Raw genomic sequence first — 26,280 nt, 5'->3', positions numbered from 1 at the left:
TGTCCACTGTACCTTTCATTCCACCGCTGCACACCACCGTTGTATCCCTCTATTCTCTCCATTCTTCCTCGATCGCGATCGACCGTGCTAAAACTTCCTCCCCTTAACATATTTCCACCCTCTTTTTTTTTTTTTTTTTTTTTTTTTTTTTGGACACTTTCCGCCTCAATCGTCGCGCTATTGCTCTTACCGTGAACAGCGAATAATCTATAAGAATCGAGAAACACATTGAGTTAAAAAAAAAAAAAAAAAAAAAAAAAATACAAGGCAAAGAATACAGCAGGTGATTACATCCTCCGGTAGAACGTAGACACTCGCCGCCCCCAATTATCTTACGTCGCGCGTGCACGCATTCTCGACCAGGTAATCACGCGTTTGTCGGTTTAATGTAGGACAGCAATCGCGTGTAAAACGATTTCGCGTTAACATGTAATCAGTTTTATCATTTTTATCGTCGAAAAGGGACGGTGTTGTATCATGCGCGCAACACATGTAACACGAATTACCATTTCTACGCCAGAGTCGCGGTGAACATGCCGAACATGTTGATCGAACGGAAATTAATGAAGCAAAAAGAGTAAAAATCGAAAGATCAAAGAAAACAGGGACATCAGCGAGCTGTAACCGAGCACGTCCGATCGTACGATAGCGTGGAAAAGACTGCCGCTTCTGCAGAAGTACAGAAATGACAATTAGCGAATGTATGACAGGGATGAGCGATATTTGCCACGAAATTGTCTCAAATGTACCTTGAGGAATGTTTGACGAACAAGTTTTGGTCATTTTTGTTCTCCTTAGTGGAATGTCTGGAGTGTTTTATGGTTGTATTTGATAATTGGGCCCTGATGGAATACTTTATCCGATTTTGGTGGTTTAATCGAGGAGTTTTAACGGAATAATGAAATTTTTGTCGTAGTTGGATGTACGTGGAGGATGTTTGCTCTTCAAATTTGATATAATGGAGTACTTTTATGACGATACACTTGTGAGTGACCAAATTTGTACTTTGAAGAGTTTGTAGAATGCATCGGATACATTTGTAAAAACAGAAACGAACGAAACTTTATATAAATTCAATTATTTAAAAAAGAATTCATGAATATTTACAGACAAACGTCCAAATTTCGAGACAATTGCAGAAAAAGGATACGAAGATATACATGCTCCTAAATTTCTTTCTCTACGAACAATTCGAAGAGCAACCAGCAAGCACCATATAAACACCTGAAGAAATTCTCCAATTTTTGTTTTGCTGTAAGCACACGTCTAAATAAAAAGATACAAGGCTATAGGTATTCGAAAGCCACAGATCGCAATAGAATCGAGATTGTTCGTCACTCGTTCCAAGAACTGGATGTCAACATACAGTGTTCCAGAAGTGTTTGAAATAGAAAACGATTCAAATGTGCCCATCCCTGATCGCCAACGCACAGACGCATCGATACGTACGCCCCGTAAGCATGTGCGATCGAGCAGAGTTCCGATAATCGATTATCGTTGCGGAAGAATAAACGATGATCCGCTATCGGAACGTGGATAATAACGATATATCTACGAAATAATAACGACACATTTGTTTGATACAGAACCAGATTGACGTGTACTGAAAATTCGCCGCAGGGTGTATATTTAGGTAATCTACGAACTTAACGAGTTTAATAAAGTACTGTAATAAGTTATTAAAAAGAAGTTATCGATCCTCTCGTGCATCATAGTTGGAGACCTCTATCGACCCTCTTCAGACTCGAAAGCCTCTATCGAAGTTCTGTTCCCTATTGTAAGTCCTTGGTAATTCTGTAAAATAAACAGAAGTCGAGTCGAGCCTGTAGAGTACGACTCGGTACCTCTACGATTTAAATTTATTTAAACGGTTCGTGGAATTTTAATGGCACAATCTTGGCTCTATTTTCTTTAAATTATCCATTTTTCAGTTTCCATTATTTACGACACGCAGGTCTCCCTTGGATGTCAAAACATTTTTCATGCTTTTAATGTAAACTTCTTCCAGTAGAATTTCTTTCAGACCTACATCCGCAGCTTGATCCGCGGCAAGTTCATCCGTGGGAAACTATAACTGGCAAATCAATAGCTTCAACCGTGGAAAGTGCATCGGCTGGAGCATTTCGCAAACTGGAAACTTCCGAGTATAAAAGTATGGAGATATATCGGTCGTGAAACTAATATTCTGTGTAAGGTATTTAATTATTAAGAAGTTATTGTTTTATTTTGACTGACTTTCAACGGTCACCTTGAACGACATTGAGTCATAGCTCGTTGCATTTAATAATATTTATTTCCAAATTTGTATTTCAAGAATTTCAAGTTCTTTTATCGAGTACAGTTCATTTGGTCCAAGAGACAATTTTGTTCCGCCATAAGAGTTATCTATTGTTCGTGGCAGTAAAGTAGAAACCTCTCTGAAAATACTTAATGTTTTCGTAAGTGGCCAATAATTCCCTGCGATAAGTATTATTGCACGAAGAAGGGAGGAACAGTGCCGGGCTTAAGGGGAATGTGGTACCACGAGTAAGTAGAATGTGGACAGCGTCGAGAAATCTCGCCTCATAAAGGCCGGCTATAGTGTCTGACCTAATACGTCTGTACTCCCTTCACGAAGAATACGCTCCACAACAAAATCGAGCACTTCATAATACAATGGCCATACAACGGTGCAAAAAAAGAAAAAAAAACATTTTTAACTTTGGACCCTCAATTTTTAAATTCTATCGAGTGATATCCCAGAAAATAATTTTTAAAATGGTGGCACCATTTCTTCTCATTAGCCATTCTTACACGAAAAGTGAACTTTTCTTTCTGATTTGAATAATAAATATTTTCAAAAACGGGACGTCTACATCTTAGATAACTTATGTAAGAATATTCTATGAAAATTTGAAGCTGATTCGACCACTAGTACGTGAGATTTCACGGCGATCATACAACAAAATGATCCTCTAGGGAAAACCCCCGAAGCAACGCCGTTTTCCAAAACTTCTCGAAGCAAATTTCGTCAGATACATTTCAAAGCATACCTGCGCGCATATCCAAATTTCAACATCCGAAATCGGGCACGTTCCGCGTTAAAAATTCCCCAAAATTAGATTCTCGATTGGAGGGTCAAGGTAACAATTCGGCTCACTTTTGCCGCAGCCTGGACTTCCCCCAAGTGTGACCTATCGAGTTATAAAAAGAAATGGCGCCATTTACATACGACCAAGAGAAAATTCGCCCTGAAGCATCGCGTACACCGAGAACCGACTCGCTTAGACCCGACTTGTATCGGTCCACGGAAAAATCTGACAATATGCTTCGCTGGGACGTCAGCGCCAGATAATCGGAAAAGTTGCGGACGCTTTCGACGTGTTCGCGCGCGTTGGCAATTGTAATCAATGTTTTCGAGACCTTTGGCACGATTTCAACGGAGTGTCTGCCCGTACCCAAGAAAGGGAATACGACCGCCACGCGTCGCAGACTCGTTTCAGCTAGGAGCACGCTCACGTCGGGACGCCGCTGATCTCTCACAGGTAAGGTAGACGAAGGAGCTTCATCCCGAGATCATTCTTTCACTTTCGAGTTCACCTGGTGGCGATGCACGCTCTCGCGAGTTTCCTCTCGGTGCATTCCATACATATATGTAAAGACAAACGAAAAATTAGAAAAAGAAATAATATGGAAAGACGTGGAGCATCGTCGAGACATAGTGCGTGACACGGAGGCCTGGTCGAAGCCAACGAATTCACGGACGAAGGGGAACGACGATATGGTGACGTATCGGGGCATGTGACACACAGGGTGAAGTGTGATAAGAAGGGTTGGAGCTGGGTCGGGGTGGCAGTAGGTCGAGCGCGTACTAGGTCGGTAGGTCGAACAACGTGGGCGGTCATAAACGGTTCAGGAAGGGGTCAGTTGCACGTCACCACGCCGGATCCGCAATGCGGCGTTGTCGCGGATACTGTTGCCATTGCGTTTTCGATTGCTTTCCGTGTATCGTTGGGTCGCGTCGCTTTCGGGCTACACGCTTCCCTCGAATTTACCACGAGTGCACGCGTTCGTTGCGTTCGCCTAGAATCCGCCCTACGACCAGCGAAGGGTTTCGTATGCGCGACAGCGACAGGCCTGGTTGGCACGCGCCCCGAGCCAGAGCCGCGGATCGATCGTGAATCCGAGCGAGGTTCTCGTCCGGCGAAATGAAACTTTAAACGCGGCTGCTCTTATTTCTCGGCTACTGAAACGGAATTCGTAAGCGTGGCAGAGCGTCGAGAATACGCATCGAGATTCAGGGAAAGGCTGGAGCGGTTAGGGCAGGTTCGGGCATGCAACGCGCAGCCGTGAGGACACTCGAGACGGGCAAAAAGCGCGGTGGCCCCTGACGCGCATCCTTCGATGGTATCGGAAGGAACAGTCGAGGAATTTATGTGGATTTTTGTTTGTTTGAGATATCGTTGGATCCGGGGATTGTTATTTGGATTTTTCAATTTTCCATTTCGTTACTCGAAACAAAACAGCAATTATTGACAGAATATATAACCAAATATAGGTAGACTAATTTACCCAACTCTGTAAATGGGTACTTGTTGTCGTGTCCTCAAGTGTAATAATTCATCCATTATTGAAAATAGACGAGTAGATGCATCATTTTTGTAATTATTGACGAGTTACTATTATTAGGTTGATATATTTATTTATTGTACGCGGTGTTTCCTTTAACGTGGGCACCTAGAATATCTCAGTTTTTTTTTTAAAGGCACAAAAGAAAGTCAAAGGGGAAGATTCACTCGAAGGGGGCAGATATTCTTGATAAGCAAACGATTTTATCCAAGGTCTTATTTTACGAGACTTCAGTTGCAACTCTTTTCAAACCGGTAGACTACAGACTCCCTAAACTCAACAAGATAAAAGGTCCCTCCAGATGCATTCTTCTCGCGTGCGAACAGTACGTACGTTGACCCATGTTTTCCCCTGTATCCCTGGAGTTGACTATTATACATACAATCATGAAACTCGACACGATGATTCCTAGAGTGGAAGCATAGATGATAGAGAAAATAGAACTCCCACCCCCTTCTCCCTACACTCTAAACTCATTCCTTAGAAGCAAGGAAATTCTCATTCCAAATCAAAGCACAGCAATCATTATATATTGAGGAAAATCCTACTCTCAACCTGGCAGCTAAACAATAGCCACCCTTGCTCTCCAAAGACCTCTACCTAACAACCCCCTCGCGAATTGCACTTTTGTACTCTGGTAGCGGTCGTTTGGGCGCCATTTCGGTCCGCGTGTGCGCGTTCTGCGTCGCAGCAGCCGCAGGAACCCGTCCTTAGAGGTCTCCCTATTCGACTCAGCCCCAGCAGGGGCAACAGGAGCAAAGGTGGCGGAGGAGGCGTAAGGGGTAGAATCGAGAGATATAATTCCGAGAGGGACTCGATGCGGCAAATGCGGCGAATGCGCTGAATGCGTTGAATGCGACGGTAGGCAACGTCATGCGCTCTGAAAGCGACCGCAACCCTCCCGTTAGTGAACGCGGCGACGTCAGGGGGTGCGCAACTCGTGCCCGCGAACGATTGCGCGCGCGCAGACGCGCGAGCGTACGCTCGATCGCTCGCTCGCTTTTCACACACGAAAAAGAGCCTCCTCGACAGCGGAGAGGAACGGTGGTAACGTTGGCCACCGAGCCAACACGGAGGTGTGTACGCACGCTCGTAGCTCCGTCCGCTGAAAAGGTGGGAGTCGCAGTGTATCGAGGTTGTGCAGTGTTGCTTGCCGCGCAGGTGGTATAACACTCGCCGTTTCTACGATAGGATCCTCACACAAAATTTTTACCGAAAAATCGTTCGCGTTACCGCGCGTCCTCGTTACCGTCGTTACTTTTCATTTTCCACGGGTCGCGTCGTCCGCGAAGCGATCGTCCACCCGTTCCCCTACGACCTGCGTGAACCCGTGCCCGTCGAACCTCGCGAAGAACAAGGAGTGCATCGCGTACACCGCGACGAAAGGGCCAAACAACATCCCAGGGAACGAGGATCGCGAACACGAAGACAGCAGCGTCGAATGTTCTTACGTGGCACGGCGCGCGATCGAGAACGAAGGTTGATGCTGGAATTGCCGCGCAATACGGAAACACAGCTGCGATTGAACGCTAGATCCAAGCCCAAGTCGCGATCGAGATCAAAGCCAAGGTCCAAGAAGAAGTCGGGTTCGGAGCTGGAACCGGAAACGGAGCTGGAGGCAACGTTGCGTTTGCGATCGAGAGCAGCCTAGCCCAACCCGATCCCACGTCGAGCGGATCAAAACGGTTCGGTGGATTGCAAGGATACCGTGAGAATCTCACGCTAGGCAATAATAGTCGGGACTCTCCCTCGAAAGGGGATCGTTTTATCACATATCGAAGCTCATATCGACCATATACGGACACACGTTTCGTTTCTACGCGCGTAACCAGCAACAGCGTTTGATACGAAGTGGTGTCTCGAGCTTGGGGTTCCCCCGAGCCGCGTCCATCCCCTACACCAGGAACAGTCGCGAATCGTACTCTAATATTCTTTGCTGTGGTGCCTAAATAACATAAGTAAAGAACAAACTAGTGCCTATACAACGTATGCGCAATAAAAATATATCAAACGTAACGACTATCGAAACATAATTAACGTCAGGGATTAATCTCTGATCTTTGATCGAATGATTGATGGAAGGAACGTCCATCCACCTTTCACGCGAGGGCGTCCGATCGCGCTAGACGCGTACGGTGTAAACGTAATCGCGATCGTTAACGACGATTCGCTCCTGTCAGCTGGACGATGAAGTTCGTAGGAGAATTATGAGACTCGGGTTCCGAAGGGGACACTCGACCAGGCTCGTTCCGTTCCACGGATAAGGGAAGAGAGTCGAGTTGACCTTCTGCGCCCCGTGTGCTCAATCGATCGATTTCATTGGATCTTCCTTACGTCGCGTCTGCCCCCGAGACTCCTGGGGCACCTCGAAACCGATTATTTTCGGGTGCAGAATCGTCAACATACGCGACAATGTCTCGTTTAATGCTGTGCAATCTCGGAAACACGTCCACGGCGGGGAACGACACGAATAACAATGCGAACACGAACAGTAGCATGGAGGACGACGACTATTATCCGCTGCCTACTATTTATCGGTGAGTGTTAGGCAAATTTTAAGAATTTTTCAAGCTCCTATGGAGACTTTTCTGGAGGATGCATATGTAGATTGAAGGGTTGAGGCCTTAAACTATAATGGAGGAAAAATAGAAAATTGAGTGGGGCTGAGGCGATAGCAATGTGATTTAAAAATGGTTGCTAGTGTTGGGGTTCGTTAGTTGGGAACATTCTACGGGTAGAGAGGCTTGGTTTCATTCAAAAAATTTGATTCAATGTTACTGCTGTCCTTTTGTAATCGCGATAGGTGGTTTCCTGTAAGTATAGTTAATGCAATCTGGTTGGCATATATACAAGGGTAACTTTTTGTTAAACTTCTACACGCATAAAGGAACTGTACATTCACAGTAAATTATACTACGTGTTGATTTATAACATAGTCGAACTTCTGAATCTGGGTCAATTTGCTTGTTAGTTATAAAGAGCAAACAATAAAGATTTTCCACCCTTAAGGTCTGAGCCTTCTTCAGACCTCCCCAACCTCTCAGAAAAAAGGAAAAGTTCAGATATAAGAGGCTAAAAGAGCTTCACTCTTTTCACGAGTTGTAGCATAACCATCAACTTTCGTTGCAATAATTCGATACTTGTAGTATCTAAAAGTTATCACGATAAGATAATCTCGTGAAATTTGAGAAAGACCTGCAGGGTATAAGCTGTTCATTTATAATTATCGCGACGAACATTTAAGTACAAAAAGTATAAAAAAAGGATATAGCACAAAATCCACCACTCTCGTCAATTTAACCAAGTCGGACGTTTATTCATTCATTGCGAAAAATGTAGACTTTTCACTAAACATATGCATCGAAAAATGCACAAAATTCCCATTATAAAAATATTTGAGTCTACAAAGGAACCCTAATTTTTGTTGGACGAGTGTCGAATCGAAACAATTATTTATCTCTGATTCTTCATTCCTAATTTTTATCCGAGAATCTCACGCATCCCCGGTATGCATCGTTACATGATCCGTAGAGGGGATCCAAGTATTCAGCCGCAACCATGTCGAGTATTTTACATAATACCACACGGGCTCGGCCATATCGGAGACAGAAATGGGTTTGTTGGACACTCGGAGAAATTAAGTTATGACACAGTTAGACGACGAAGTCGAAACGTGTCAGCGTTATCGATAATCGTTGCTGTCGTCACCAATATCGCGGCGAGGGCGAATTATTCAACACTTTTACTATCGTTACGAGAACTTCTGCGTTCGCGAGGGGACCACTTGACGTGTTATGCGCCGTTTTTAGTGTGGCTTCGCAGGTAAATAAGGAACAGAAATATACTTGACCCCGTTTCGTTAATTTGATAGGATATTCGGTGGTCGGACATGTCAAAGAACCACGTGTATAGATGGAATTATTGTGCGATGAAATATCGATTCGAAATTGAAATGGTTAGGAATTTTTAAAACACTACATATTATTATATACAATAGTAATCAATATATAAGAATAATCACGTTAGTGTCCCAAGAAACAAGGCATAGTACTTAAAATTGACGAGGCAATTGCCAAGTAATTTCATTTTTAAATGCACAATCACGTTGTTAGTTCAAATGGCATGGTTTATTTGATTTACTCGTAATAATTACTCATTACATGGTGCTGTCAACTTTGAAATACTACTCGTAAACACATATTCGATATTGCCATTGCCACTTTAAGATAGGGAAGGCTTTTTTTCTTTAAAAAGTCTTTTTTTTTCCTCGTTGGTTCAGGTAATTTCATCAGGAAGTCGAAAGGTCAGGAAGGGAGTACAAATCGTATTGGGTCAAACGTTTTAGTCAGTCTTCGTGAAGCCTGCGCCTAAGCAAAAATTAATTGATGCGGTCTACATTCCGCTTCCTCGTGGTAATACAGTCCCTTTAATTCGGGATCGATCTGTCTTCCTGGCCGCAGTATGTAGGCAAAGTCGATAATTCTGTATTCCTCGACTCCTCTTTCATCATAGAATTTTATTGGTATTTGAGACAGGGATATATTGGCAGAATTCACGATAAATTCGATAGAGGAATTCTGTTAAATATAAACAATCAAAAATAGAATAGCAAACGTTATTCATTCCAACGACAGAATCGTATCTCGGCTGCGTAAACTGAAATAGTTTTAGCAGTATTCACTGTTTTGCTCTTGAGCATTCGTTTCTCAATTCATGTCACACGTATCTTCAGTGTGGTTACTTGTGATCCACAGTATCAGAATTTGGAACAATTTGAAAGGAACCATATCTATTTCGTGGTCGAAACATGTGTATTTAATGTATGGATTTTTAAGCCTGTGTAATTCAGAGAATAATAAAAAATATTCGAAGAAATCTAAAACAACATCAACGTAAATAATAGAAAAAACAAAAGTTCCATATTTAAGTACCCAATATTAAACTTCATGTTAATTACACACCGTGCAAACTCTGTTGTCGCTACTTTCCAACCCTTCCAACGAAACCAACCTGAAAGAGTCCCTCTTCTGTCACCTGTACCCCTCCTCCCACTCGATTCCCAAACACGAGAAGAACAAGCTTGAGAAAAGGGGGGCACTTGGACATGTTTCGAGGCTTGCGGTGACCTTTAAACCTCTCACCATTGGCTGGCGATAAATAAAGCGGTACAGCCATGCGCTCCGATTCGCGCAGGCCAGGCTTGGACCCGAAGGATCGTTGCGAAAATTGTTCAATCTATTTTCAGTCGATACTCGACGACAGACGACGATAGAGAGGGGCACACGTGAAACGTGCTTTGACGCGAGTCGATATATCGCGAGCGGCGCGTGTAGCCATAAAGGTTTTCCCGCTTGTCTATCGAGCCTCACGATCGATCCCGACCTATTAATACTTTGTGTGTACTTTGTTGCGCGCAGCTGCCGTGCACCTATAGCGAGTCTGGATTGCATGGAAGAGTTCAACGGCGGCGGTGGCGTCGGAGGCGGCGGTGGAGGCGGCGGAGGCAATGTGGATAGTGGCGTGCACTGCAGCAATACCGCTGGAACGAAGGAACAGCTACTGACTAACTGCATTGCCGCACAAGCGCAACGCTTACAGCATCCCTCGCCAGGTATTCGCTACCGCAACTTGGGCAAAAGCGGTCTACGTGTTTCCAATGTTGGATTAGGTACGCTGAATGTTTTCCCCCACTTTCGTAGAGTCGAACAGAAAAATCGCGGCTACCCGTCCGTTTTCTCTCTCGTTACTTTTTTCTTCTTCTTCGTTTCTATTCTCGATGTGTAAACGCTTCACTTCTCCGTGTAACGCTCCGGACGGTAGTTTGCCAGAAATATATATACGCTTGTTTATTTCATCCCCGAACACGCTGAACGCAACGAATTCTCAGCTCGATACGAATTTCACTCGATGCGAACAAGTTTTGCTTGCCCCGTCGGTATCTTCGGTTCGTTTGTTAATGAAATTTCGTTTCGTTTGTTGGCTCGGAAGGGTGACCACCCTGTTTGGTACGTGACGGCGGCTGATTGTTTAGTCTTCCCGTCTCGATGGTCTAATGTCTAATTTACAATTTTTGGGATTCGCTTGATCTGGCATGGGTTCTAACTGGTTTTCCTATGTCGATCTTCTGATTAAACAATCTTTTTTTTTGGCGAAAAATATGAAAAGCCTACAAGAGCAAAAGAAGGATAGTTGACATTTCAAGTAATAAATGTACAATACAGACAATTCGTAAAACCTTATGACCACAGGAAGTTGTATTAACAAACGAATTATGAGAAAGACGTTCCAGCACACGCGTTTTCACTAACCCCTCCACTCCTACAACCCATCTTTATGACTCTGTCTATTTTCTCCCTGTTTCACGTCTGCTTATCGCTTATCGACGCTTCTCTACTACGATATATATATATATGCGCATGCAAGCTTTTCGTACCTGGACTCGTAACGAAAGACGAACAATCGCGCATAAACCACGCGAGGGAACGAAATGCGGGTCCCATGGAAACGACCGATGCAGAAATCGACGACAAAATTCATGGACATTAGTTTTAATCGACACCAATATCGATCGCGGTGTACATTTTCTGCGTTTAATTTAAAGACTTACCTACTATAATGTATATAATTGTCCACGCACAGAATGCACTCTATATATGAGAAGTTTGAAATTTGATATCAGACTTTTAAATAGAATTGTACACTTGTAATTGGTTTGTTTTTAATATTTGGCTGTATGTATATTACCATTGCACAATGTTCTTTTGAACAAAAGTCAAAATGGTTGAAATAATAAATACATCGATATTTTTCCAAATTAAATTTGGAAAAGCAAGTTTCTAAGGGTTAACACTGGTGTTAGTCAACGCTACTGTCGACGAAGTCTGCGTCGATCATTTCCATGGGACGCCGCGAGACAGCGCGTAAAAGTAGCGCCAATTTTCCAGCCAACTGTGCCTAACGAGGGTGGAGAGATCAAAGGTAAGCAAGTACGCGCCACCGATTTCGGGGTACACGTGAAGAGAAGCCGCGGGGTAGGTATAGGAACGAGGATTCCCAGAAAAATTGCACCGTTCCAAAACGGTTCGGGAAAACGGTGAACCAAACGCGTTCGTGATAAATCAACGGATCGCCTAACAAAGTTGCTTTGCACGATTAGGTACGTGGACGACGTTTGGCATTGGGGGTTGCACTAGCGAGGAGGCAGCCGAGGCTGTGGTCGCCCTCGCCTACGACAGCGGCATAAACGTGTTCGATCTGAGCGAAGCCCACAGCGGGCATCGGGCGGAAATCCAGTTTGGACGAATTTTGTTGCGCCGCGCTTGGAATCGTTCCAGCTACGTCGTCACCACCAAAATATACTGGAATACCAAGTGAGTTCGACCGTACCAAAGCTCGCTTGAGCGTTCAAGGTAATGGAATATTAACCCTCTCGGAACTGACGGTCACCGTACGGGCGCACGTCATACTTCAAAGTCAATATTCTTTGTCGCGTACCGTATTAGGGTTGACCTAGAGAACACTGTGAAACTTAAACGACTTATTTTTGAAAGTTTACGAAATCGATTTAATTCAGTTAATAGGAAGTTCTATAATGAGAAGTTTGAGATTTCTGTTGAATGAATAAGAATTCGTTGTTTAGGACTTTTCATTCAGATAGGAAATTGGGTATTTGAATATATTTATACTTAACACTTAGCCGACCGAGCGGGGAGATCTCCCCATCTTGAACTTTTAATTTTATGTTTTGTATAAATAATATGTGAAATCGTTAAACGAAATTGTTGCTGTGAAATGTAATTGCTCGTATGAGTAGTTTCCGGATTTTTTTAAGTTGAAATAGTGAACTTCAGTCCGTCCTGCTTCCGAAAATCCGCGGTAGAAACCGAACAGTTCTCTGTGGCGCGTGCGGTCGACCAAGTGTTAAGAAATCACCCTTTTAACCCTTTACAGGCCACTGGTACTCATTGTTACCACTAAGGAAGGGCCGAGAATGTTGTATTTTTAAGTTTCTACCCTCATCCAGAAAAAAAAGTGAGAGAAATGCACCAGGGAGTTCCGCCCCTATAGAGGGTTGAAAGAAGTGTGATGATAATGAAAGTATGCAACGATTGTGTCAAAATTCCTAACCTGCGATTCCCCCAAAGGGTTAAGCAATCTAGAAATTTAACCACCTCAAATAGCACATAATTAAACAGACTTCACTCACTGATTCCAGGGCAGAGGGTCGTGGACTTTCGCGCAAACACATAATCGAGTCGGTGCAGGCGTCCTTGGTTAGGCTGCAACTCTCCTACATCGACATAGTGATGATTCACAAGGTCGACCCAATGTGCCCCATGGAAGGTTCGTTCTCTAGTAATACTGTACAGCACTCATACGCTCCGTACGACCCACGTTCGCTCTCATTCTCTCCTGTTCTTCTTTTTTTCTTCTTCAGCGTCTTGTTCCTCTTTCAGAGATAGTGCGCGCCATGAATTACGTGATAAGCAAAGGGTGGGTGATGTACTGGGGAACGTCACGTTGGACACCGGTGGAGATCATGGAGGCTTACACGAATTGTCGTCAATTTAACTGCGTTACACCGATCGTCGAACAGGCCGAGTATCATCTGTTTTATAGGGAAAAGCCAGAACTCTACATGCCCGAGTTGTACAACAAAATAGGTACGCGGTATGGATCCCATGTATTATTGAAGCGTAAGGAGAAAACTCGAGGAATGTCGCAAGAGAATACAAAGTATATTTTCAGTTTCTTTGTTGGAAAGTATTAACTTATAAGTGTTAAAGTATTAACACTTTGGTCCCAGATGTCATCGATAAAATGCAGTTTAATTAAAAGTGAACGTTCCCTGTTTTTCCGTACTCTTCTATCGCGAAGTTAACAGATGGTTTGATGAAATAATTATGGTTACAGGGGTGGGTCTGATGGCATGGTCCACGGTCACGATTGGCATGGTTTCTGCGAAACCAGAGGACTACGGGGTCTCCTTCCTGTCGAGGTCCTCTTACAAGGTTACTTTTCAACATATATGTATACATTAATAAGAATGATATACCGAACGTCGTCACTAAAGTCCAAACATTTTTAATTCCAGAATAAGTATTCGTCGTTCAGTTGGACGGAGGACGAAACGCAATCCTTGTACAAAGAGGTACGTACTTGGACGCATATTTTACTCCCAAATGCGAGTGCCAGAACAGACTTTGACCGTGTTCGTTGCGGGTTTCAGCAGGAATATGGCTGGAAAGAGAAGTCTGGCGAGGACGAGACGCGAAAGTATTCAGACAAATTGCGGGACGTGTGCGCTCTCGCCGAAAGACTAGGCTGCTCTTTCGGACAGCTGGCCATCGCGTGGTCCTTAAAGAATGAAAGTGTTCAGTGCCTTCTCCTCGGTGCATCAAACATAGATCAACTGTACGAGAGTCTTCAGAGTTTACAGGTAAAATTGCATCAGTGGTTCCACTAGTAGACACGCTCACCTCGCGCTGAACCACTCATTGTTCTCTATTTTTGCTTCGAACAATCACTCGAACTTCCTACGAACACCACAAAGTACCACCAGTTGACTACCTTCGTTGTATGGCAAACTGTTCCCCAGCTGATCCCGAAATTGAACGCCAACATAATGACCGAAATCGAACGGATTCTCGACAACAAACCGTCCCGACCACCGATGATCTCGACCCTGGCGCTCAGATGACAATCAATTTGCCCTCACGGAAGCGGTGGGGGCTCGCTAGAGGACGGCGGCAGCCCGAAAAGCGAGGGCGCCAACAGTCAGGATCAGGAGCAGACCAAGGAAATGACCGGCAAACTACCGTTTTGCGAGATACAATGAAACACCGAGTACGCGTTCACGTATACGTTGTTCGTGCACACTTTCATCCTGACCGAGTCGATCTAGGCTCGGGGCAGAACCGAGATATCTTACAACCGAGACGTAAACGAAAAAAAAAAAAAGAAAATAACGAAACGAAAGCGTTGTGAACACACACGACGAAAACAAAGCAATGGGGACGACGATTTTCCAAGTATGCGCTCGTTTAGGGGTGGCGTGTCCCTGAAAGCGCGGGTGGTGTTCCCGCGTGAATGAATCGACGACAATACTTACGATTACGGTTAACGACTGCGATTGCGTTTATAATTGCAACTCGATTGATCGAAAAAAAAAAAAGCGTCGAGTGTTCGACGGACGGGGGAATATATCCTTTCATCGGAAACGATTAAACGATTTTTACCTGCGCAGCCACACGCGATTCCTCTCTGTTCGCGATTGATGCTCGTGGATGTACACGGGTGCTGATATATAAAACACACAGATTTAAAAAAAAAAAAATGAAACGATATTTCGATTGAAAATCGCATCGCGTCAGCTTTTTTGTTTTTTTTTGTTTTTTGTTTTTTGTTTTTTTTTATAGGAAAGAGACGACGACGAGCCGTGATTTTTCTACGAAGAGTCCGCGTGTCGAATCTCTTCTGTTCACGATTCACTACGCCAAGTGTTCATTAAAGCTAAATAGTATGATGTAGCGCCATCCGTTACGGCCGTAGTGAACGGTATATCATCGCAAACTACTGTTTTCCGCTCTGTGAGACACTCGTTCCGTCGTTTTGCCGTTAACACGATTCCTCCCTGGCTCGAGAAAGAGCGATTATTTATTACGCGCGGCAAAGATGATTGCGAGGGACGTCCTGTTCGCGTATACTTGGTGGAACAAATGTAGCGGTCTAGAATGTTGCCCGGTGGGGATCGTTTGGATTTTGGGACTCTCCGGGAACCTTAGAAATCTCGAAGTAAACGCTAAGGAGATCAAGTGATAGAACCGTGTGACTAACAGAACTGTTGTCACGCTGGGGCGAACCTATTCAGCGATTGGTTAACACTTTACCTATTTGCAGCCCTTTGGCTTTTTAATTCCAGCGTCTACCTACCCCAGACATGACCCAGAGCCTTGTGAACCATGAATATGGTCGTTAATAATACTCATAATACTCAAGTTGGGGAGGCAGTCAGGACCCTTGATATACTGTATGCACAAGGTCAGCATAGATTAATATGTGAGGGTTGAAGAATCATAGCAGTGCACGTCAACGAAAATGAAAATTGCAGCATCATATCACTTCTCAAATTTTTATTTTACTTATACTTGCACCGCTATGATTCTCAGCCTGTAATATACTACTACGCCTGCCTTCTAGGTTTTGTTCAAATGTTAAGGAATTTCATGAACAGGTAAAGCGTTAACAGACTACTCGAAATTGACTCGAGCAGATCGCTGTACGATAAAACCTCGCTAATCTGGATCAATCGAGGTCTCGGAGCAGAAGGTAGCTTCAAAATTGCAGAAGAACTTGAAACTTAACGATACGTGCTTTGCTGATCGACAGCGTTTACAAGTTTATAACTTACATAAGAACTCGAATGAAGGTGAGCTACGGGTAGCGGCGAAGTAGTGCCTCGGTCATCGTTAACCGGGGGTCGAGCACCTCGAAGACTACGAATAGAATAAGAGAAACACGAACAGTCTAATAGATACTACTCATCATTCTACCAATCGAATAATCAAAAATTCGTCTTTGCCAATCCTCCTCCACGTTTTCAAACAAACTTTTAGATTCTTATAATATTCTTCGATGCTGTACGAATAATCTGACGCGCACGTTTTTCGACCACTCTTTTCGGTCATCTTCCGCCGTACGAGAATATCAAGAAAACCCGATAAGGAAAAATATAAATAGTTCTCGAGTAACGTATAAATAAATTTTATCGATATCCAAAAGTCGCGTGTATTGCGAAGATCGTGCTAGATCAACCGAAGATTAGCGAGGTTTTGCGGTATCTGTTCCACCAGCTATATCGTTCGCGAGCTCTAGTCGTTCAGGATACGGTTTCGAGACAGCGAGACGCGTCGGAGCACCGCTACGAAGACAACATTGTGAGAATTTCACGTCAAGTGTTTCATCTAGTTTTTAACGCATCGATTCGAACATCTATCGCCGCTCATGGTGGGTCGAGAATGACCCACGGTCCTTTCCCATGTACGTGAAGCGTGTATAGCACTCGCCGTACCGTTCGTTTATCGGAAAAGGACAGCAGGGTCAGCCAGCCAGCTACCTAGGACCCTCTTGCTAGACAGCGACCGTTTAACCCGGATATTACCCCGCTATTCTTCCTACATTCGCTTCGATTAACAATCAACTATACATATATAGTGTAATTTTTTGTAAATAAAAATACAATTTGCTCCACACGCGACGAAATTTACTAAAACACTCTACGACGGCGACGTTCAGTCCCTGCTAGCTATATTTAGACTTTCTACTGTTCTTTTAAAAGGACGACGGTAATATCTGGGTTAATATTCGGACACCACGAACGCTTTGCACCCTATTGTATATGTATACGTAAGCTTAATACTGTTTTAGAGAATTAATTCTTCCTCGACGAGCCACGTTTGCTCTGCATGATAGAAACATGAGATGTAGCGGAATCTGGAATCTGAATTCAAGCAGGAGGTTGCGATAAAATTTGTTTATTTCATTCGCATATTTTCCAGTGTGGTTAATAACAACGGCGATGATATCTAATCTCGGGTAGATGCTATATTACTAATTTCCTGAGATATATATGAGTCCGTGGTCTTATCATGCAGAGCAAGTGCTTTTGCAAAGAACCATTTGCCGAAGAGTCAAGCATCGATATCTGGACGAAAAAGACATCCTAAGGGGCTAAGCAATAATAGTTTTCAATGATTATTAATTCAATTAACGAACAATTCAGCGTATTGATGAACGATTAATTCCCGAAGCTCGCGTCTATGTACAAGATCGACGAGGTACGAGGCATCACTGTGTCCGAATATCGATACAGGTCGCCGTAGCTCGCTGGCCAGGCCACCGTAGATAGGTAAACCTACGTAGACGGGTAAATAGGTAAGTAGGTAGACGCGCGTAGTCGAGGATAATTAGCTAGGTAAGTATTGTACATAAGTAGATAGCGATAGGGAAGCACGAACGGCGGTAAGCGAGGCATCAAAAGTACGAAAACGAGAGAACAAACATTGCGGGTTGGGCGCGAGAACCGCTCTATATCGTGGGACGAACAATGAAAGAAACGTGGATTTTAATTCGCGATTCCTGCGCGAGTCGATTACGGAAACCGCGTGCAAACCACACACAAAAAAAAAAAAGGAAGAACGTTTCTACTCTACGCTTATTTCGTATTACGTAAATTCGGCGGATTCGTTACTCTGCTAATCACCTTTATGCTAAAAAAGAAAACACCAAAAAAAAAAACACAAAAATAATAAGAGATTAAAAAATAAATAAACGGCGTCCTTTTTTCAACGCGGCCAGGTTCTTTGAATCAAAACCGTCCTTACGGCGCGGCGTAGCCACGCGAAGAATCATCGAGATCAAGCTTGTGAATTACCTGCTCGCGCGCGCCAGCTCAAATTTCAACAAATTTTTCGACCAGATATCAGCGATCCATCGTTGCACGCGCGTGGAAATGTAGCTGCATGATCGAACGCGATGGAACAGGAGAGCTGGGGAATTAAGTGGTAGAGTGTAATGCCAAATGGGGTTGTTAACTGAGTTTGCGACAGGGGATTACTTGCAGCGCTTTTCTAGATTTTTTGGTTTAATAGTGGCTCCAATGGTACTTGTGTTCGCCGTGCGCTGAAAGACGCCGAGCATTCTTTCGAATAAATTCCGAAAGCTATTGTGAACAATAACAGTCACTTTCGTTTGCTCCAATTCGATTAAATGCAATTTATACGAGGAATACATCATTTTCCAATGGCCGGAGCGTAAATAAAATATAAAAAAACGCGTGGTTTTCTATTTGCATACAAAGGAAGTTTCTACGTGTAACAAAAGTTTACGTAAAAAGAACGTTTTTGTTCTGAAACCTTTGAACTGGTTTATGAATATAAAAACTGAAGCATGAACGTTGTATCCACGTGAAAAGTAAAGCAAAATTGTTAACTTGTACAATACCTTTCATTTTATAATATAAAAGTGTTGCAAGTGATTCTATTCGAGGGTGTGAACGAATGCTTCGACTGAGATTAATGTATTGAAATGAAAAATAGGACCAGGCTTGTGGTTACACCGAGACGCGTTATTGTCGCGATTAGGGGATCGGTATTCGGCGATTTTCTTAAATCCCAAACGTGTGTTCCAACAGTGATAAGAAATCTCGTCGGTACGGTACTGATAGGGATTCAATTAAGTGTCGCCATCCGACCGATATTAAATATCGATCGAACCGGTCGACTCGCGTCGATTACTGTTATTTCTTAAACACCGTTCCGATACGTCACGATCAATAATGTTTTCCACGAATGTTTTTATCGAAATAACGAAAAATGCGATAACATTCGCAAACACGCACTACTGTATTCGCTGCGACACTAACATAAAAAAAAAAAAAAAAAAAAATGGCAGCTAATTGTACAGATTCCGAGGGGAAACTAAAAAAGGATCGGATGAGAAATCAAACTGTTGAATTAGTGCGGCAGAGACGGGGCGAAATTCTTATCTGGATTCCAGTTTCGAATAACGAATAAGGGATACAAACATCGAACAACGAATAAAAACAACTGTTCACCTGTTACTCGTTAAATTAAAATTAGACTTCGAATTGTGGATTACTCTGCGATGAATGAAGGATTTAATAAATTTCCACGCGTTGGCTTTATTCGTTATTCGTTACTCGAATTAAATTTTGCCCGTCTCTGCGTATGAGCCATGTTTCGCGGAGTGGTTGTTGAGGTTAATGAACGGATGATATTAAAAAATTATGATCAAAAATGGGACAGCGCGAATATGAGATACAGCGAGTGGTCTGGAGCGAAGAATCGCGACGATACGAAACTTTTTTAAGTGGTTGACGAATGATCGACTCCTCGAGGGCATTTCTCGTCGCTTGGAGGGGTAGTCGAGCCTCGCAATATTAAATATCGACCCTTCTTTAACCTCGAGTTTGAAATATATATACATTAATATCAATCTAGGCTCATAAATTCAATTTAATTAATGAATCGATTTAATAATGTCAATTATTTCAATTCAATCAGGCCACTAAATACGCAAAAAAATTACAACATTTGAAACATAGTAAGAAATGATTATTTAATGATTTCGAGGTTCGTCTACCTGCTCAATTCGTCGATTAGAGTCGACAGGTATCGCGTATATTTTGGCGGCGCGTCGTAGGTAGGTAGATGGACAAACGCGCACGAAAGACGTCTGCTTTGCAGACAGTCATCGGTTATCTTATCTCGATAATGAAACAAGGACTACCTGACCATTATCGCAAATTATTATCGTGCACCCATCACACAAAAACAGGTGAAGAATGGTGTTGATTAAATTGGCCCGAGACAAGATGTAATCCTTATTACGTGTCTAAGAATCGACTCGATCTCTATCTTATAGTGGCGCGTGGTCTAGGAAGAATGTTATATACCGATAACGGGTCAAATCGGCGACGCCAGAATGTAACCGAAACAATCGTGACATTCGGCGATCCTAAAGCCTCGTTGCAAATATATTCCACGCACAGGACATAAGAAAAAAGTCGCGATAGCATTATCTGATTATCGAAAAGCGCTTAAGTGGATAAATAAGATTGTCGACACAGTTTCTTGATATTTTTACTATTTTTAGACGATGAATTGACACAATCGTGTGTTTAATTATTGTTAATAAATTGCTAATAACGAAGACTCGACCATTACCCACTACAAATGGTACAAATGGCTATAGAATGTCTACAAGCTTAAAGATCTCTCTCGCATGAGCAATAGCCACTCGTTATACTACATTAAAGGCTTGATTTACATTGAAGAAAGCATAATGGTCATAGAATGTCTACAAGCTTAAAGATCTCTCTCGCATGAGCAATAACCACTCGTTATACTACATTAAAGGCTTGATTTACATTGAAGAAAGCATAATTCATTAAAATAATACAGTATAACGTACTACCGTTTGTACTAATATTTGCTATATATCAACATATTCTACATTGTCAGAGCGACAACCAGTGTTTTTAAGAAGTGATACTAATTTCTCTGGCCGTCACTGTATATGTCACGCGCCCACACATCTACCTACCTACTTAACATATTCGCATACGCAGAATTTCACGTGTTGGCGGGACCATACCATTCGTTTGACGTACACCGTAATTTATTTAATTAACTCTCGGTTGCTAGTGGCGTGCGTGTTAATTGTACGCGTCGTCGCGACGTCGCTTCCAAGTATCAATGTTGCAATAACCACCGGACGCCAACACCGTTTTTTCCAAAGCTTTTCGCTATATACTTTGTATCAGTGTTGGACAAACACCGTAGTCCGATTAACGATTAACGATCACGATCGCCAGTGATCAATCCGATCCAGCGATCGAACGATTCATGATTATCCGAATGGTATCGAGCGCGCGCACGATACGCTCCTCGTTAATCGTTAATCTCGAAACAATTACACTTTTTGATTATGGTTGAAACGATAAGTTAATAAAAATGTTCCGATGAAACAACAAAAAAAAAAAAAAGAAAGAGAAAAAAGAAAGAAGAAGAAGAGAGATAAGCTGGTTAAAAGTTAAAAATAAATCTTTCATTCAACGATTGCGAATTACTTAATTAATTATTGTATTTACAGATTATAAATGTTACTTATCATTAACGTTTATCATTAGCACGAATTACTTTTAGTTAAACCGTCACGAGTGTAATCACAGAATGATCGATGACTGCCCAACTTTGCGCACATCCAGCCATCGAAAGGTTTGTAAAGACTCAACGTTAAAAATTTCGACCTGACACGTTCGAGGTAGACTTCTTTCGGTCGGATTTTGTCTAACAACTTTGCCCTAATCTGGACCTATGAATCACATAAATATAATTCGCGACTTTGATCTTGAATCCTAATGCTTTCGGACAAAAAACCGACACGGTTAGCATGTCTTCGCCGATTAATCGATTGCCCTGCTGAAAAGGTTTTCTCATGATCGAATTAATTCGTCGAATGTAAAAATAAATTATTCTTTATTAAGAATGTCACGTGTCAGCCCAGATTGAACCTGGTCCATTATTAGTGCCATCGGTCGATAGATGCTTTGATACGTTTCCGCAGGCCTGGACACGCTTTATACGAAATGAAAATGAGGAATAACTATTTGAAATAACATTTCAACCGTTTGTTTTATCCTTGAGCATAGAATAGTAAATTTTTGTATGGGAACCTGTTGGATACTCTGCATATTCGTGATTAATGGTAATCATTGTCACGTTATGTACTTGAAACTATAAATAGCTGAGCTATTGTAAGCTTCGAAATAATAATATTATCGTTTCTATGGCGTATCGATACTTATTACTCGTCTATCTAAGCATTTATTCGTCACTTTTAAATAAGGTGATAAAATAAGCTTCTAACGAAACATGTAAACACTAGTTATTCCTAACAAAGAGAATTTCATTGTTTCGTTGCTTCGAATAGAGAAACATACTATACATATTGTTCAAGTTGTTTTCGACAACTGCATTTCGAAAATAATTAAATAATTTAAATGGTATTTCAAATAATGTTGATTCGAAAGTGCCCAGGACTGCATTCTAATAGTCAATCACTATCGATGGGGTGTACCATATTGATAACAGATAATAAAATGCCACTTTCTACCATTCTGGTTTGATTTCTACGCAAAAGTATCGACACATATCAATTAATAGAGTTTACACTTATCAATATATCAATCTTCAATAGTTTCATAAGAAACACTGATTGATACAAATATCATATAAATAGATTGTAGTGCTAGGCATCGGAGTTTAATCGATACTTCTTTTCTACATTTTCTTAATTGAATTCTTTCGTAATAGCTTATCTCGATAGGGATAGCCCTCCTCTAATTGGAACTGAACTATAATATATTGCGTCAACAAAATTCCTGTTAACGACTTTTTGATCTTCATCGATTTTTGAGAAAATTGTCCTTGTCAAAGAATTTGTCTCTATCCTGAAGACAAGTCTTCATCGTGTTGTTTCCACCACCGCGGCATGTACCCCTACTTTCTTTAATTTCCTTCTACCACCAAAATTTGTGCTTACAATTTCAATTTTATTAATTTATATCGTTCATTTAGTTTGCGTCGCAGCGACGCCATTGCAAAATGTTAATCCACTTCGATACACAAAGTGTGCACGGCATTGACGCGACCAAGGACGCGTTACAGAAGAGTATCGATGTCGAAAATGTATGTCAAGAACCTGAGAACCTGAGAATATTATCGACATATAATCTTATCAGCCCCATCGTTATCGATGTTCACTATCGACAGCACAATTTTCATTAATTTTTTTTCACTTGTTCGCCCCTTTTATCCTTCCTGTCTCTGGCGGACGCTCGTCGTCTTCTCCATGGCATTCGTGAATACCAATGGGCATGACTATGATCGTTGAATACTATACAATCACGATTAACGAATAAACACGACTAGCTCTGGAAGATCGTAGATGAAAAATGCAGTTTGTGATCGGTGAATGAACTGACTATCGTGAATGACTTTAAGAAATAAGTAAACACAAAGTAAATACTGGACGACTCTAGTGAATAACAGATGCGTATGATCAATCTCGAGAAATTGTTCTTTTGTCGGTCATCGACAATTACGCGCTTGTAATCCAGTCACTCTCTGAAGCACACATGATATTAGGAAAATATATTCATCGAGTCGATACTTTGTACGTACTTTTATTACAAATGGTGTGACGATAGCGAGGCATCAGTGACTAAATAAAAGTATGTGTAACTATTGACTCGATAAAAATATCTCCATAATTAAATTTACAGTGACAAATTCATCATAGCTTTACACGTGCGATCAAAATGAGCGAAAATGAGATGAAGATGGCGTTAATCGCTCATTGAAGGTCTTCAATTCGTGTTAGCAATCTCAAGCTCGAAGAAGATGTCTAATACTATGAAGATCAAGTATAACAATAGACAGATAATTCCTACCTTCTTGTTCAGCTTAAATTTAAAAGATGCGATGACCGTGAATAGGATGATTATGCAAATGACTAATGAAAGTACGCTGTACGAAAGAGCCCCGGACACGATCTTCACGGAACTCCCAGTGAGCAGACACTTCACTAGCCATGGTAGACCCAGGCAGAGTAGAATATCGAGAATGTTCGCCCCCAGGGTGTTGCTCATCGCCATGTTCCCGTCACCTGCAAATACAAAGCTTGGTTAGGGAAATAATTCTAACAAATTCCATCGAAGCAGTGATTCTCGACCTTGTGACACTGTTGCACAACTTAATAACAAAAGAAATTAATGATAAAGCAGAGATTCAAAGATAGACAAAATTAGGCTCACGAAAGATGGGACCAGGCCTCACCCTGTCTCGCTAAAATCACGATGGACGCGAGTTCCGGTATGTTTCCTCCACCAGCCAGGAACGTGATGCCCATGATGGAGTCTGGGATGCCTATGGTCACTCCAACGACCGTCATCATCCAGGAGACCAAGTAAGATGCTATCGCGATCCAAATCACGCACATGACGAACGTCAAGGGGTACCAATTCTTGAACCGTTCGCGTCTAGTGTCTGGTACCGTCACGAACAGCAGGAACTTCAACGGCCAGCTCAACAAGAACCAGCATTTCAACAGCACTTGCTTCTCCGTTGGCCATGCAAACAGGTTTTCTGCGAACGACCAACGAAACGATAGATTTCGATGAAATTGAAGTACGTTGTGGTCCACGCAAAATTAGGGGTAGTTTAAGTCATGGTTTTGCCAAGTTCAAATTAATTAAAAATATACAGGACCTGAAAGTTTGCTCTTTTGGTCTTTTATAAAAATGTACGCAATTTAGGGATGACAAGTACCTATTTCCTCGGCTTCTTCCGATCTCCCGGATTGGCTAGCAATGTCCAGGTCGTGTCGTCCATTTTGTTGATGTTCTCGTACAACGGTTATCCCATTCTCTAGGTAATCTAAGCCGTTCCTGAAACGTGGCTTGGACAAATCCACGTGCGACGAGCTCTCGATGACACTGACCACTAATCAGTCATCGAAAAGGAGTTGCTTTAATTTTTGCTTATAACAGGGATGAAATTAGCTGCATACGCAGGGAGAACGTGTACTTACGCACCACAGTGGAGCCTTTCCCCTCGCTGGAGCAAGATCGCAGGGCCCATTTACCACCGAACAGCAGGACCAGGTAAATAAAGAACAACGCTAGCAAAACCGTCGCTTCGTACCACTCGATCAGCCCGTCCCACATTATCACTACTAAAGTTCCAACAGATATCACGTACACAATACAATCTCGTGACAATATTCGCCATTCTAATTGTATCGCCTGTCGAAAGGTGTAAAAGGATTAAAAGAAAGAAAAAACAAGAAAAAGGAACGACGACTCGGATCGTGAATTAGGGTTGAACTTGGACCGGTTATCAGACGGAGATAAGAGCGAGAGAAAAAAATGAATTAAAATTAAAGAAATGCAATAGCAAGGCGCAAAGATAACAGTATCACCGATAGATAGATCCGATATGATTGGATATTGATAGTTAAGATGAGATTCATCGAGATACTTCTTTATCTATGTAGAAACATCACAGATAGAGTAGGGGAGCTGTCTTCTAACGACTCTATCTATAATATCTATGTGTTACCGTTCGACGAAGGAGAAGTGAAAATAATTCGTATTATTTAGTCTATAAGATCGAAGAGTGAACTTTTGGACAGCGGTACGTACACAGTCTGATAAATAACCGAACTGAAGCTGTAAAAACTGTAAGAACTGGTGGTATTATTAGTATAAATGTTATTTTTGTATAAAGCAGGTATGAAATATAGAGAAAAAAGTCACGAACTTCCTGAAAAGGGTTTGTAAACCCTTGGCAATAAATTGGATTTAATATTTGCTTCTCTAATGATAAAAAATGGATCCGCAGAATCTAGACACCAGGATCTTTGTAATAAACTAACTACCTACATTTGCTCCGCCGCTCTATCATGTCTCTACAAAAAATTGAATAGATGCATCCAACAACCGTGGTACAAACATTAAGTACTATCGAGACTTTAACAAGATGACAATATAAAGAGTATAGTTTATTCATAAAAATGTCCGTGTGTATGGCATTGACAGAAGGCTTCACTAATAGCCAGTTGACGTTGATCCCAGCACCATCGTCGGTTTTATTTCTGATGGCGATCGCAAACATCATCAAGTACCAAATTTCACGTAGTAGATACATCTCTAACCGCGATCGTTCCTTTAAAATGATATTAGGAAAATATATTCATCGAGTCGATACGAGAGAATCGTTTACTGAGTCGTCAATGTGTCGCCGGTATCTGGCCACATCTCTCTCGGTGTCATCGATAGCGCGATATACAGGGTGTCCCAAAACTCGGGGAGGAGTCGGAAATGGGGGGTAGTTGAGACGATTCTGAACAACAATTTCCTTTGCAAAAATGTCGGATGGGGCTTCGTTAAGGAGATATTAAGCGAAAACCTCGACCAATCAGAGCGCGCGTAGACCGTTGGAGCGGCCGCGGTAGCGAAGGCTACGCGCTAGGTCGATGCTTCGATGCACGTCGAGTCACTTGTTCGCGCTTGCACGCGAACAAGTG

At 42.3% G+C, this 26,280-nt stretch overlaps 2 protein-coding genes across 5 annotated transcripts; one reads left to right on the top strand and one right to left on the bottom strand.

Annotated features, from left to right (window-relative positions):
- Positions 1-5,311: 5,311 nt before the first annotated feature.
- On the top strand, positions 5,312-21,679 carry LOC128884391 (voltage-gated potassium channel subunit beta-2). Of its 3 annotated transcripts, none has more exons than XM_054137788.1 (9): positions 5,312-7,145; positions 10,026-10,219; positions 11,765-11,978; positions 12,824-12,951; positions 13,065-13,271; positions 13,522-13,619; positions 13,703-13,759; positions 13,838-14,047; positions 14,207-21,679. In XM_054137788.1, the coding sequence occupies exons 1-9, from the start codon at positions 7,021-7,023 to the stop codon at positions 14,306-14,308; spliced, it is 1,335 nt and encodes a 444-aa protein (XP_053993763.1). In that variant the 5' UTR covers positions 5,312-7,020; the 3' UTR covers positions 14,309-21,679. The 3 variants fall into 3 exon arrangements, with proteins under 3 accessions (XP_053993763.1, XP_053993754.1, XP_053993745.1); XM_054137779.1 differs by having other exon boundaries at positions 5,317-7,145; positions 10,026-10,276; positions 13,841-14,047; XM_054137770.1 differs by having other exon boundaries at positions 5,318-7,145; positions 10,026-10,276.
- Positions 21,680-21,829: 150 nt separating this feature from the next.
- On the bottom strand, positions 21,830-25,491 carry LOC128884405 (probable sodium/potassium/calcium exchanger CG1090). Of its 2 annotated transcripts, none has more exons than XM_054137800.1 (5): positions 24,784-25,491; positions 24,522-24,695; positions 24,030-24,338; positions 23,645-23,859; positions 21,830-23,088 (listed from the first exon to the last, which is right to left on the bottom strand). In XM_054137800.1, the coding sequence occupies exons 1-5, from the start codon at positions 24,917-24,919 to the stop codon at positions 22,987-22,989; spliced, it is 936 nt and encodes a 311-aa protein (XP_053993775.1). In that variant the 5' UTR covers positions 24,920-25,491; the 3' UTR covers positions 21,830-22,986. The 2 variants fall into 2 exon arrangements, with proteins under 2 accessions (XP_053993775.1, XP_053993784.1); XM_054137809.1 differs by having other exon boundaries at positions 24,788-25,491.
- Positions 25,492-26,280: the final 789 nt, after the last annotated feature.

The sequence above is a fragment of the Hylaeus volcanicus genome, chromosome 1 (assembly GCF_026283585.1).
Source record: "Hylaeus volcanicus isolate JK05 chromosome 1, UHH_iyHylVolc1.0_haploid, whole genome shotgun sequence".
In the NCBI taxonomy this organism is placed as follows: Eukaryota; Metazoa; Arthropoda; class Insecta; order Hymenoptera; family Colletidae; genus Hylaeus; species Hylaeus volcanicus.
Note: the sequence above shows the minus strand (reverse complement) of the source record. Positions and strands in the feature narration are given on the sequence as shown.

Bases quoted from the DNA above. Each gene is read 5' to 3' on its own strand.
- LOC128884391 (XM_054137770.1), top strand. From the start codon at position 7,021: ATGTCTCGTTTAATGCTGTGCAATCTCGGAAACACGTCCACGGCGGGG. The intron at 7,146-10,025 runs GTGAGTGTTAGG...TGTTGCGCGCAG, and splicing joins CCGCTGCCTACTATTTATCG to CTGCCGTGCACCTATAGCGA. The intron at 11,979-12,823 runs GTGAGTTCGACC...CACTGATTCCAG, and splicing joins AAAATATACTGGAATACCAA to GGCAGAGGGTCGTGGACTTT.
- LOC128884405 (XM_054137800.1), bottom strand. From the start codon at position 24,919: ATGTGGGACGGGCTGATCGAGTGGTACGAAGCGACGGTTTTGCTAGCG. The intron at 24,696-24,783 runs GTAAGTACACGT...ATGACTGATTAG, and splicing joins GAAAGGCTCCACTGTGGTGC to TGGTCAGTGTCATCGAGAGC. The intron at 23,089-23,644 runs GTAGGAATTATC...GTGATTGTATAG, and splicing joins AATTTAAGCTGAACAAGAAG to TATTCAACGATCATAGTCAT.